Source organism: Cotesia typhae, unplaced genomic scaffold (genome assembly GCF_013202065.1).
Source record: "Cotesia typhae breed Kobodo isofemale line unplaced genomic scaffold, CoteBio_Ctyphae scaffold_13, whole genome shotgun sequence".
NCBI classification, from domain to species: domain Eukaryota; kingdom Metazoa; phylum Arthropoda; class Insecta; order Hymenoptera; family Braconidae; genus Cotesia; species Cotesia typhae.
Genome location: NW_027423774.1, coordinates 12774326 through 12788721, shown reverse-complemented (window position 1 = coordinate 12788721; position 14396 = coordinate 12774326). Strand labels below are relative to the sequence as shown.

The following is a 14396-nucleotide window of genomic DNA, read 5'->3' as shown; positions in this document are numbered from 1 at the left end:
CTTTCAAAACATATATTGCTGCATATAAATAAAATTATCCATTTGTGAAAATTTAATTTGATATAAGTAAAATCATGGTGAATGAAAAAAGTGATAATGATAACATCGAGAATTGCGATGTTAATCATTGTGTTCAAAACATTCGTTCTCGTAAACGAAAGAAAACAAAACCGAAATCAAAAAGATTTGCTTGTCGACAAACGTAAGTACATTTATTTTTAATATGTTATTTGACGCACTGATACAATGATTTGTTTATATTAAATAAGCTTTATTGACTGTTAATAAATGATTTTTAACATCATAGGATTTAGAAAATTTTTATTAACAGTCAATAAATTATTTATTGAGTATGATTTATTAAATGTTAATAAATATTTGTCAACACTTAACAAATATTTGTTAACTGTTGACAAATATTTATTAAAAATAAAAAGCAAAAATAGGAATTTCCGCCTGAGCCTGAGAGAGCGAGCGAGAACGCGTAGCAAGCGATAGAGGCACGATCGGCCCAAGTGTTGGCTTGTACATTTGTCTTTCTTCTCGCGTGACTTCAGAGCCAGCATATGGGTCATTTTTCCAGTTTTTAAATTTTGTTTTTGTAATATCTCGGACGCTAGTATAGATACAGGAATGGTCTTTCGTTTGTTTGAAAGAGGACATTCGGAGCTATTGAAAAGAAAGTATTTTGGGAAAAATGTTAAAAAATTCCAAATTTGTCAAATTTTGAATTTTTAAAAATCGTCAAAAATTACGGTCGATAATAAATTTTTACTAAAATTTTTTTGTATACTACCTTGTACCAATCTTAAAACATCCTGAAATTTTTGGAACTGTGTTTTTGTTTCTTCAAAAATTTGAATTTTTGAAATTTGTTAAAAAAATTTTTCTTAAAATGTTTTTTTTTTTTTTTTTTTTTATCATTATGCCACTAAATGAAATTTCAACTGTTCAAAATATAAAAATTATGCGATTCACCAAACTCAATGAAGATAAAAATAAAAAAACATTAGGAAAACAGTTGAGACCATCCCTGCAACTTGAATTGCAAAACTCGATAAAGAACGAAATTCTTAGAGGCTAATAAATACAAAGTGTCGTGGAATTAACAAATATATATATATATATATATATATATATATATATATATATATATATATATATATATATATATATATATATATATATATATATATATATATATATATATATGAAAAAAATTATCAAATTTTCTAAATTAAACAAATTTTTTTCCAATTAAATAAAAAAAAAAATATAAAAAAATCGATTCTGTCCGGAATGAGCGGGAATAGTTATCAAATTGATTGAAGTTTTTTTGAGAAATAAAAATAAAAAATAAACTGACTAACTTTGAAAAAATAACGATTTTGCTCAAAAGAGTCGATCATTTTATAGAATTGATTATATTTAATTTGTTTTGTGAATTTTTTCATAACTTTTATTCAATAACAAAAATTTCAAAAAAAAAGGTACTCAAAGGTCAATGTCTAAAAAAGTTATGGCTATTTGAAAGTAAAAAAACCATTTTTTTTAATTCATACTTTTTTTTGGGTTGGATAAAAAAATTTGAAAGAATTCTATAAAATTTCGAAGAGTAGAAACGAATAGAAAAGTTTAATCTAAATCTAAATGGGTCAGATTTAAAAGTGGTCGATACCCCATATATATATATATATATATATATTTATTTAAAGTTTTGAACCAATACTATTTTTGAGCCTTACTCGACTACTTAGATTCTATTATGGCAAAATTTCGACTTAATTTTGACATGAGACCAATGCAATGGATAGATTTCAATGAAATCTACCTAAAAAAATATTTTGGAAAATACCAAATTTGTCAAATTTTGAATTCTTGAAAATCGTCAAAAATGATGATCGAACTTGAAATTTTGGCTCAATTTTTTTTGTATGATACCTTGTACCGTTCTTAAAAGATCCTATAATTTTTAGAAGGTTTTTTTTTAAATATGAATTTTTAATTAAAAAAAAAAAAATTTTTTTGTTTTCTGCAACTTTTAAATTAAGTTAAATTATGTAGATACATAACCCTGACTTTGAGAGTATATCCAAAAAGTAAAGAAAAATTGAAAATAATTTATTATTTAATATTTCCGCCTCATGCACTTAATTGTTAATGCTGAAAATTACAATACTCTGTATCTACACAACTTTACCTTATTTAAAAGTTGCAAAAAAAAAAAAATTTTATTTTTTTTTTTTGGTAGAACTTCGTTATATGATAAAAGAAAACTTCAGATCAAAATTTTTCCAAATCGAAAGGAGTCGATTTCAACTATTTATCGATTTAACATGGAATGACCCACTTATATTTAAGCCGTTTTCTTGTTTTAAAACATTGCTTTGTAGATATTTTTTTGAAGTTCTGCAGTTTTGTCATTTCAACAATATATTTATGTTTTCATTGCTCAACAGCCGGAAAAGGAGACGTGAAGAATTGATAGTCGCATCGAATTCAACAGTAGAAGCAGACGAAGCAGAAGAAGTTATCGAAGAATACTATCTTCTGGATCTGGATGGAGTAGATGATCATTGTGAAGAACAGGAAGAACAGGAGGAAATGGATATGACAGAAAGTAACATTCCTTTTTATAATAATCATTTCATTAATTTAGGTAATAGTAATAATCTTAATCAAACAGTAACTCGTGAACCGGCGAGTTTTGTGTGTAACTCAAGCCAAGTATATTCTGAGAAATCAGAAAAAGGAATAGTCAAGAACCTACGGGTCTTGATGCATCCGAACTTGTTTTATGTGATAAAAGCAATAAAGTTACACATGCATGCATTAAAAATCAAAATAATTTGAATAATATTAGTTTCGCTAATGATAATCAAGTATATTCTGAGCAATCAGAAAACAGGAGTAGTCAAGAACCTACGGGTGTTGATGAATTCGAACTTGAATTAGTCCATAAAAGCGACAAAACTTCAAATGCATGCAATTTGACTAATAGTAGTTCTAGTAATCTTAATATAGTTAATGATAATCATCAAGTTTATTCTGAGCAATCAGAAAAAGGAATAGTCAAGAACCTACGGGTCTTGATGCATCCGAACTTGTTTTATTTGATAAAAGCAATAAAGTTACATGCATGCATTAAAAATCAAAATAATTTGAATAATATTAGTTTCGCTAATGATAATCAAGTATATTCTGAGCAATCAGAAAACAGGAGTAGTCAAGAACCTACGGGTGTTGATGAATTCGAACTTGAATTAGTCCATAAAAGCGACAAAACTTCAAATGCATGCAATTTGACTAATAGTAGTTCTAGTAATCTTAATATAGTTAATGATAATCATCAAGTTTATTCTGAGCAATCAGAAAAAGGAATAGTCAAGAACCTACGGGTCTTGATGCATCCGAACTTGTTTTATTTGATAAAAGCAATAAAGTTACACATGCATGCATTAAAAATCAAAATAATTTGAATAATATTAGTATCGCTAATGATAATCAAGTATATTCTGAGCAATCAGAAAACAGGAGTAGTCAAGAACCTACGGGTGTTGATGAATTCGAACTTGAATTAGTCCATAAAAGCGACAAAACTTCAAATGCATGCAATTTGACTAATAGTAGTTCTAGTAATCTTAATATAGTTAATGATAATCATCAAGTTTATTCTGAGCAATCAGAAAAAGGAATAGTCAAGAATCTACGGATCTTGATGAATCCGAACTTGATTTCTTTCATGATAGAAATACAGTTTCTCATAGTCATAAACAAAGTGAAAGTAGCTTAACTGTATCACCTGTAGTTGGTACCAATTCTAAGCAATCAGAAAGAGGGAATAGTCCCGATCGAGGTAGTCTAGATAACTCCGAGAGTAGCATATCTGGGATTAATATTAATGATCATGAAGACTCCGAACAATCAGAGATATCAAGTGATTCTGAGTTTACACCTTCTGATAAATTTGTGCATGACAAAGCCAATGATGATGAATTTTCTGAATATTCTTTTTCATCCAGCGTTTCCAATTTTGATAATTTATCTGATATTGAATCAAATTCTGATGATAATGATTCGGAACAAGAATCTGAAAAGTCTCCAGAAAATTCATCATCCCAATTGCAAAATTGTGATCCCCATAACGATGTCCAAAATAATACTGAAGCATCATCTTCCGAAAAACCAACAGACATTGAGTCTATTATAAGCGGTTGTCGAATAGTTGAACTCGCTCATTTTATAAAAGAGTTTACAAAGTTAGGTAATTCTAAGAATCATCTACCTAATTGTGCTAGACAAGGGGAAAACTTCCATTGTTTTAGAAAGTTAGATGTCGGCTTAAATACTTTATTGTACTGGAAGTGTCTCGAATGTAAAATGATTGATACATTTTGGACAAATTCAGTAAAACAAGAAAATAAATTCGATATCAATGAAACTGCCGCCATAAGCGTTATTGGTTCTGCAAGTTCTTTCGCAGTATTTCAGACTATTTTGGCTGTGTTTGATATACCGTACATTACAAATAAAACTTATGAAAAACATCGAAAAAACTAGTTGAACCTCTTCGAAACGTTCTTGCTGAAGAAATGCATAAAAATGCCTTAGAAGAAGCCGAAATTGCCATTAAAAATGGTGATGTTACCTCCGATGGTATTCCTCTAATAAAAGTCATAACTGATGGCTTCTACGATAAACGAAGTTATAGAGGAGGCAGACACGATTCACTTGGAGCTTCAGTTGCAGTTATTGGTTGTGCTACTCAGAAAGTTATTGATGTCGAAGTAGTTAATAAATATTGTTATACTTGCCGTGTCCATCAAAAACGTAATTGTGAGCCGCCAGCTCATAAATGCTTCATGAATTACGATAGAAAGAAAAGCTCCTCAAGCATGGAACCACATGCGACAGGTATATTATTCAATCGTAGTTTAAAACTTCATGGAATAATTTATGCTGTAATGGTTTCTGATGATGATAGTTCTACGTTAAAAATAATTAAGGAATCGAAGCCTTATGAGAAGTATAATATTGAAGTAGAGAGAATCAAGTGTTCTTTTCATATATTTCGTTCCGTAGGAACAAAAATTAGAGAAGCCGCAAAAGCTCGAGTTCCAAATCGACGAGTTCCTGCTGCTGTACGCAATATAATTAAATACAGTGGATTAAAAATTCGTAGAACAATTACAGCGGATATTGAGCGTTTAAGAAAAGATTTTGAATCTGAAAGTCTTTCAAAAACAGAAAAAGAGAAAATTTTCGAAGAAAATACAGAAGTATTGCGAAAAAATATATACTACTTGCTCCTTTACATGTTTTTGGCGACCATGCTCAGTGTCCTACTGAATGGTCGTGTGATAAATCTAAATCAAATCATTTACCTAAAATAAAAGAATATGGTTTATATTCGCGTATTGAAAAAATCATTACTGATTTGAGTCAAAACGCCATGCATTTATTACATTTTCTAAATACCAATAAAATTGAGCAATATCATGGAGTATTAGCGAAATACCTCTCTGGTAAAAGAATTCAATACGGTGGTGCCGATGAATTTCATGACAGAGTTCACATGGGCACTCTTGACCAAATTACTTCCGGTGCTCACTTGTCAACATTCTATAAATTTGCCAAAAAAAGTGTTCCTGAAAGAATCGTAAAACTAGAAAAAGAACGAAATTCTCAGAGGCTAATAAATACAAAGTGTCGTGAAATTAACAAACAACAGAAAAAAAATAGGCGAACGTATCATGGTCCTGATAAAGATTATGGTTCCAATGCAGCTCAGCCTGATCTTTGCGAAACGGACCCTGTTAACTATCAGCAATACAAAGATCATCATGACAAGCTCCGTGAACGTCAAAGAAATCGAAATATTCTTGAAGCTGAAACAAGAAATCATCCATTCGGAGTACCACACGGTTATGAACAAGACATGATTCCTTCTTACATGTTTGGAAAAATTTGCCGTATGTTGGAAACGACTTCATGCATACCAGTCATCAATGATATATATAATCCTGTTATGTATGATGACGATGTATTGCTATCTATGGAAAATCATAGAGTGAAAGCTCTCCAATTATTAGAATCCCAGATCAGTCATAAAATTGAACGGTGTGGTATATTTGTTTCTGATGATGTAGAAAGTTTCTATTTATGCGCAAGGCCTGACGGACTTGTTAATGATGATTCGATAGTTATTGTTGTTAATCTATCTGATGATGAGCAAATTGACGTTGAAACGGCATTGAAAAGTAATCGAAATATGAATAATTTATTCGATAAAAAAGCTGCCAACAAAATCAACAAAAATCATCCGATTTATTACATAATCCAAGGTCAGCTTCATGTAACTAACAGACAATTTTGTTATTTTGCTGTTTTCACACCAAATCATTTAAAAATTTCTGAATTAGTTAGTAAAGATGATGATTTTGGGAGAATAAAATTAAGAATAAGTTGAATAGATTTTACTATTCAGCTTTAATTGATGAAATTGTTGACAGCAGATTAGTACGAAGTATGCCTATCCGTGAAGCTGCATTTACTATTGAAGCTAGGGCAAAAAAGAGTCAAAAAGATGCTGTTAAATTAACAAAAAAGCAAAACAACCGAATGATGCTCAAAATGGTTCTGTAAATTCATCAATTAGTGATTACGATGAAGAGACTCTCAATACTTATCGGGCTTTAGTAGTAAACCGACCAATTGAAGATTTTGCAGATAATATTCTAAATGATAAAAGTTATTTGGATGACCTTTCTATTTCTCGATTTTTATTGTTGTTAGAAGAGAAAATTTCACGACTGATTTACCAGTAACTGCTGTGAACCCTTTGAAACTATCAACTTCAAGCAATGATTTAGTGATCATTGGTGGAGAAAAGAATTTCGAACATTGGAGTTGTTTGTACTTTGATGGACACTATGTTGCTATTTATGATAGCTTGAACAGAAGTAGCTTTGACAAATTGTCTGGTCTCGAAAAGAAATATCTGCAAGTCCGATATCCACAACAATTAAGAGAGAATAAAGTAATTTTTAAATTGGTAACTCAACAGCCTGATAATAGTACGTGTGGGGTATATGCTGCAGCATTTGCCACATCTATTGCATTGGGTGATGATCCTTGTACCTTAAAATATTCTCAAGATAAAATAGAAATGAGAAAGCATTTTTATGACATAATACGTCACAAAAATTATTACAGTTTCCTTGTGCTTCCCATAATTGAGCCTTATAATAAGCAATGGAAATTAACAATTGCCATTCGTATTATACAGTTATATAATAATATATCTTAATTTTATTAATTTTTCAATTAAATTTTTACGGCAAAGATATCCATGATAATATTTTCTAATCAAGAAATTACATTCCTACAACACGTTTTAATTAATTAACACGTAATAGCCTTACTGATGAGTCCTAAATACCGTGTTAGAGGAAAAATTGAACGAGTCGTTCAAATACGTGTATTATATACGCATGAAAACTGTATACACTTATAAAATTTACTTGAGGAATTAATCTTCTACGTAATATATTCACAGTACAAATTTTTTATTGAGTATAATTACAAAAGTTACGTAAAAAATGAGCTTTTGAGTTGTTATTTTTTTGTAGACTAGAGGAAAAAATATCTATATTGATATGAAAAGATAGTTTAAAAAAAACTCAATATGCTTATAAATCCTGAATAATTTTGTAGACTCAGTAATTATATTTTTATTGATTATTCTGTGTCGTGAAGAAAAAAGTCCTTAAATGTTATAAGATACGTATTTGTCTATGTTAATTTCTATAACTGAAGGTCTAAGGTAGAAAGTGACAATAAAAATTTACAAAATGTTTTGTAATAATTGTCACAATCGGGACGAAACCTTCCTTTAAAGCTCGATTAAAAATTAAATTTATTATTTCACTTGTATTGTTACGAATAGTTACTATTTCAGATATCAGTGAGCCATTTGAAGCCAGTCGAGATTTAAAAAAAATTTCAATTACAAAATTAGTAAGACAATTCACCCTTTAGGTCATACCTGCAACTTGCATATTTTGATTCTCCCGAAAATTTGTAATAACAAACTACAAAGGGACCTCCATGGCTACTATTTTTTTTCCTTTTGAAAATTAAGAAAAAAAATTAGGAAAACGGTTGACCCTGAAGGCCATCCCTGCAACTTCCCGCCAATTCTATACCTAAACGCTTGAAATTGCACTTATGACGTTTTAGAGCTCTTCGAGCTCTTAAATACAATTTGTGTATTATTTTGAGCTCGGAGAGCTCAAAAATAGCTTCTGTATGCTTTTGAGCTCTTCGAGTTCAAAAGTTTGATAAAATACTATTTTTTTAATTTTCAAATCACAATAACTTTTGAATGAATGAACCGATTTTCACGCGGTTGACGGCATTCGACGCAGTTTTTTAAGCTTCATAAAAATCTTTGAGTTTATATCGACAGAGTGGAAAAATTCAGAGTAATTCCGAAAAAACGCTTTTTCGGATTTCTTTCGTCAACGATAACTCACGAACGAATTAACCGATTTTTACCGGATTGGCGGCGATCAACGTGGTTTTTTTATGTTAAGAGCTGATTAGTTTTTGAAATTGATCGGTAGAGCCGTTTAAAAGTTATTCCAAAAAAACCACTTTAAAAAAATTTTTTTGTAGTTTTTACGATTTCTCAAAATCTATCTAATCACTAATTTGAACTAATAATTAAATCTTTATGTATTAAAAGTAGGATCAAATAAGTTTTACTTTAAAACCTGTTCAACTACCGGGTACTTTACCTTAATTAAAAATTAAACAAAAGAAAAATCATTACAATTTGTAATCATTAGCGTAAAATTGAACCCTAAAGTATAAAGATATATATCTATTTTTTAATAGAAAAACAGTTTGCAATTTTCTTTAACCTTCAATGAAATGTATATGAAAATTTTTTCAGTAATAGATTGTTAAGTATAAAATCGGTACTAAAAACAGATAGTACTATTATTAAAATATCGTTGTTGAAGCTTAATAACTTTTTAAATTAATGATGAGATCTAGTTATATTTCAAAATAAAAAAACGAGTGACATGAATAAATAAAGAATTATGATATGAATGAGACAATATACAAAAATTTGGAAAACGGCTGACCCTAAAGGCCATCCCTGCAACTTCCCGCGAATTTCATACTTAAACACTCAAAATTGCAAATATTCATTCTTTGAGCTCTTCGAGCTCAAAAATAGAATTTTTCGCGTCATTTTGAGCTCTTCGAGCTCAAAGAGATAGCTTTTCTAGGCTTTTTAGCTCAAAAGTTTGATAGAGATTTAATAAAACACTATTTTTGAATTTTCAAATCGCAACAACTTTTGACTGAATGCACCGACATTCACGTTCTTGGCGGCAGTCGATGCGGTTTATAAGGCCCCATAAAGAACTTTTAAGTTCGAATTGATCGATTCAGGAATTTCGAAGTGATTCCGAAGAAACACTTTTATTGGTTTTCTTTCGACAACGATAACTCACGCACGAATCAACCGATTTTGATTTTCAAAACGGCATTCGATGTGGTTTTTCAAGGTTAAGAGCTGATTAGATTTTAAAGTTGATCGAAAAAGCCGTTTAAAAGTTATTCCAAAAAATCAACATTTAAAAATAAAATTTTTTGGGGTTTTTTTGATTTTTCTCAAAATTTATCGGTCGGAATCAGTTCAAATTTTCAGGAAATCTAAGTTTAATGAAACTCTTTGGAATGCCACTAGTTTTGTTCGATTCGGTCGAGCCGTTCAAAAGTTATAAGCGGGTCACAGACTTACACACACACACACACACACACACACACACACACACACACACACACACACACACACACACACACACACACACACACACACACACACACACACACACACACACACACACACACACACACACACACACACACACACACACACACACACACACACACACACACAGACGGAGTGACACCCTCTCAGGAATAGAAAGGAAGCTTCCTAGGACCTCAAAACGTCGAGATCTGATGAAAACTCGATTTTTTCAAAACGGGGTAAAACCAATAACTTCCCGATTTTTGAAAATTTGCAATTTTCTTAGCGGGAAGTAAAAAAGTAGAAAGTTTTTTTGCTAACCAATTAGTAACATCGACACGAAGATTGTATTGAAGGAGAAAAAAGTTCCATCACCGCTACTTCAAGTTTTATGATTCAATTTATAGCATATGAAAGTGGATTCAAATTATCACCCAGAGTATGAGATATGATAGTTCGTTTAATAGCTCGCATCCCTGCTTGAGTCTCTCTCTCTCTCTCTCTCTGCTGTTTGTGCCACGGTCACTTACGGTATACTTTTTAAACTTTACTAAAAATTTGAATAGCGCGCTACGCGCGCGCTTTAATCTTGAACCAATCAATAATCTTGAATCAGGGTCTATACTTTCGAGTTATTTCGATACTAAGCTAACTTCAATCAACCATCAATTTTAGTATATAGGAATCATCCTAATTTAATGCATAAGTAATCGAATAAACGCTTGGCAAATTAAGTGTATGTTTTTAGTGCCTAAATTACATAATATTAAAATTATAGACATACAAAAATATTTAGAATTTTCTATTTAAAAAAAAATCGCTTGTTATTTCTCTACCTACTGGACTACCATCTGGTGATCATATTGTTAAAACTTTCTCAGACCCAAGCCAGAAATAAAAGAAAGTCATTTCTTTGGCTTTTGATGGTTACTTTGTCTATTTAGTTCAATCTTCTTTAGGAATCCACGTTTCTTAGAATAAAAACTACAAATTCAGATCCAGTAGAGTTAATAACTGCATTGATCTTTCGGTAAGTGTTAATTATAAAAATAAATTTTTACTACTGAATGTTACTTTAACAAATAACCTAATTGTTATTTTTAATCAATCAATTTGATAAATATGCTAGATGTATTAAACGAAATGATTAAATTTATCATAACATTAATTATAAAATGATAATAATACACTGAAAATAAAAAATAAAAATAATAACATTTATAATTTCCATACAATAATTTTTGGTTGCAGTGTATTAATTAACGCAACTTCGAGAGTTCCATATAAATTATGAATCCGTATAACCGAGAAAAAGGTAAAAAACTTTATATTAATAACATTACTAACATTTAAATTTTAATTATTATCTATTAAAAATAAAATTATTGTTTAAGGTCGTGGGAAACGACAGATACGTACCGTCACCGGGCGTCACCAATTGAACGCGGTGCGACGATCCACTCGTCGACATGAAGCTGTGACTCCTGCGGGACCTCAAGCAGACCCTGTCGCACCGAGAGTACTTGCTGTTCAGCAACAAGTGCCTCCAGCACGTGAAGACAAATTGCCTTTAGAACCCGAAAGGCCTCAAGCAGATCCTGTCGCACCAAGAGTACTTGCTGTTCAGCAACAAGTGCCTCCAGCACGTGAAGACAACTTGCCTTTAGAACCCGAAAGGCCTCAAGCAGATCCTGTCGCACCAAGAGTACTTGCTGTTCAGCAACAAGTGCCCCCAGCACGTCAAGACAACTTGCCTTTAGAACCCGAAAGGCCTCAAGCAGATCCTGTCGCACCAAGAGTACTTGCTGTTCAGCAACAAGTGCCCCCAGCACGTCAAGACAACTTGCTATTAGTACCCGAAAGACCTCAAGCAGATCCTGTCACACCAAGAGTACTTGCTGCTCAGCAACAAGTGCCCCCAGCACGTCAAGACAACTTGCTATTAGAACCCGAAAGACCTCAAGCAGATCCTATCGCACCAAGAGTTGAATCAAATCAGAACCGAAAAATGCAACAAAATCTTTGTCCGGGTCAATTCAAAAACTTCAACCGCTCAATAAAAAGAATTAGAAAATTAAATAGAACATTGTTCGAATCTTTCAGATTTGATACGGTAAAAAAACTGCAAGAAGAGATCGAGGAAAAATACAAACAAATACACGGCAAAGAATCTCAGCATCAAGAAATCTCGCAAAGCGTTTCCACGACTAGTAACAGCTCTAACTCTGAATTCAAAAGTCAATCCACACCTGCTTCAGCTTCTTACTTATCTAATCATCCACCAATCCGTCACTCTTCTCAAGATTCTTCCCAATATTCCCCTTATCCTCAATATGCACAATATCATTTGCCATTAGTTTCTCAATATCCCATACCTCCAGTCCCCCAGTATTCTATGCCACCAGTTGCTCAATATCCCATGCCATCAGTCCCTCAGTATCCTATGCCACCGGTCCCTCAGTATCCTATGCCACCGGTCCCTCAGTATCCTATGCCACCGGTCTCTCAGTATTCAACACCCCAAGTCCCTCCATATTACTACCCACCGATGTCATATCAGCCTGCATACTATCCACCAAGATATTTTTAATTTTTTAATTATTAAACTAAAATATCATCGTTGAATAATTTTTAATATACAATTCATGATAACATTAATTGCTGGTCAGTTGCAACAGTCTCTAAATACTCGTTAATTTCATATCAATCTACATTAGGGTGTGCCAAAATATAACTTCCATAAGGAACCTTTGAAAATTAAAATTTTGAGTTGTGCTTTTAACAGCAGATGTGTTAAGGCATTTCCTGAGATATTTCGGGGTGAGAGGATTTATTTAATTTTCATAGAATTTTTAACAGGAGATTCAGTGGGCACTTCCGGCCAAATTTTGAATTTTCAGCGGAAATGTCCAAACTAAACTTCTTTTAAGGAATTCTATGAAAATCAAATTTATCGTCTCACCTCAAAATATCTCAGGAAACGCCCAAACACAGCCCTTGTTAAAAGCGGAACTCAAAATTCCAATTTTAAAAGGTTCCTCACGGAAGTTACATTTTGGCACACCCTAATCTACATACAATAATTACAATACTTTTAATTTTAATACTTTTAATTTATCTACAGGTTAACCTAATAATATCGTTGTACTTGTATTCATAATTCAAAGAATAAAAATGACATGTATACGTACTTATATATTTTATTTATTTATTTATTAATCAAATGGTGATTTTCATTTTTAAAATGATGAAACAATTTCTAAAATTTTCGCATTTATCCTCAAGTTTTCCTTTGGAAATAAGAAAGAATGGTCGTTTAATTTAATTTTTATGACAAAAAAAAATTGTATGGTATGATGAAAAATAAGTTTACAACAAATTGTGAAGTTTGCTAATATTAGTAATTATTTATTTGATTGGTAAGTGAATTTGTTGTTAATAATAACAAGAAATATGATTTTATAAAATATGATAGTAGATATATCATATGAGCAAAAAGTTATTAGCAATTATTTTAAATAATTTACTTGAAAACGTTGTAAAGGAAGTGAGTGACTTCAACTTACACTGATGAAGCAATGGAAAACAATTTATTTATTTTCGAAAAATAGAATCGATATAGAAAAGTTTATGAATATCAGTTGTTAAATTTGGCCGAGTAGTGGGTAAATTAAAGTTTTATAATAAAGAAAAGAATCTGGAAAATTACAATATATGTAAGGCGCTGACAGAGACATAAATCAAAAGAGTTGGAGATTTATTGTTATTAATTTTTTTACTTTATTATTGGTTGCATTAATTGTTATGATTAATAATATAAAAATCTATTGAAAGTATTGGCTGAATTTTATTTTAATCAAGATAAAAAAAAATTTTGTGTGATTGATGAGGAGATAATTTGACAGAAACTAAAATTTATAGGTTAATTTTAATTATACATTCAGAAATTTTATTGAAAATAGTGACAGAATCTATCTAAAAATAAAATAGCATTAAATTGTATGAAAGATATATCTTAACAAAGCGATAATTTGACATGTAGATCATTGCTAAAATTAAATTATTTAAAAATTGGGTGTATGTTATGTTAATATTCAAAAAAATACTTTTATTTTATATGATATTTGAGAAGTTAAAAATGTGAAAAATTTATAACTATAGTGATTAATAATGCACATCAGTATCATAAAATTTCAGTGGATAGTGTAAAGAAACCAGAGAGACCTAAATTTCTGATGAAGTTGCTGTGAAGGATTTCCAAAAAATTATTGTCTGTCTCATGTGTGATTCTGTGTCACTTGAGTTGCAAAATTTGTTTTATTTTTTGAGTGGATCCATCAAAGAGCTCCAAAATTAGTGTCAAGAATCAGAGGACAGTGTAAAATAAACAGAGGAATTTTTATTTATAGTGCGTTCATTGAAAAAATCTCACAAAAATTATTTTCAATCTCAAGAGTGATTTTGTGTCATATTTGACTTACAAAATTTCTTTTATCTTTTAACTATAGAAAATTTAACCACAACTGAATGGTAATTTTAATTATTTAATTGCCTCCGTGTAGAA

At 30.9% G+C, this 14396-nt stretch overlaps 1 protein-coding gene across 2 annotated transcripts; it reads left to right on the top strand.

Annotated features, from left to right (window-relative positions):
* The first annotated feature begins 2173 nt into the window (after window positions 1-2173).
* LOC141534413 (uncharacterized) lies at window positions 2174-13035 on the top strand. 2 transcript variants are annotated; one of them, XM_074253754.1, is made up of 3 exons: window positions 2174-2620; window positions 11084-11147; window positions 11227-13035. In XM_074253754.1, exons 2-3 carry the CDS (start codon window positions 11123-11125, stop codon window positions 12420-12422), a joined length of 1221 nt encoding a protein of 406 aa, XP_074109855.1. In that variant the 5' UTR covers window positions 2174-2620; window positions 11084-11122; the 3' UTR covers window positions 12423-13035. The 2 variants fall into 2 exon arrangements, with proteins under 2 accessions (XP_074109855.1, XP_074109856.1); XM_074253755.1 differs by lacking the exon at window positions 2174-2620 and adding an exon at window positions 10707-10862.
* The last annotated feature ends 1361 nt before the right edge of the window (window positions 13036-14396 follow it).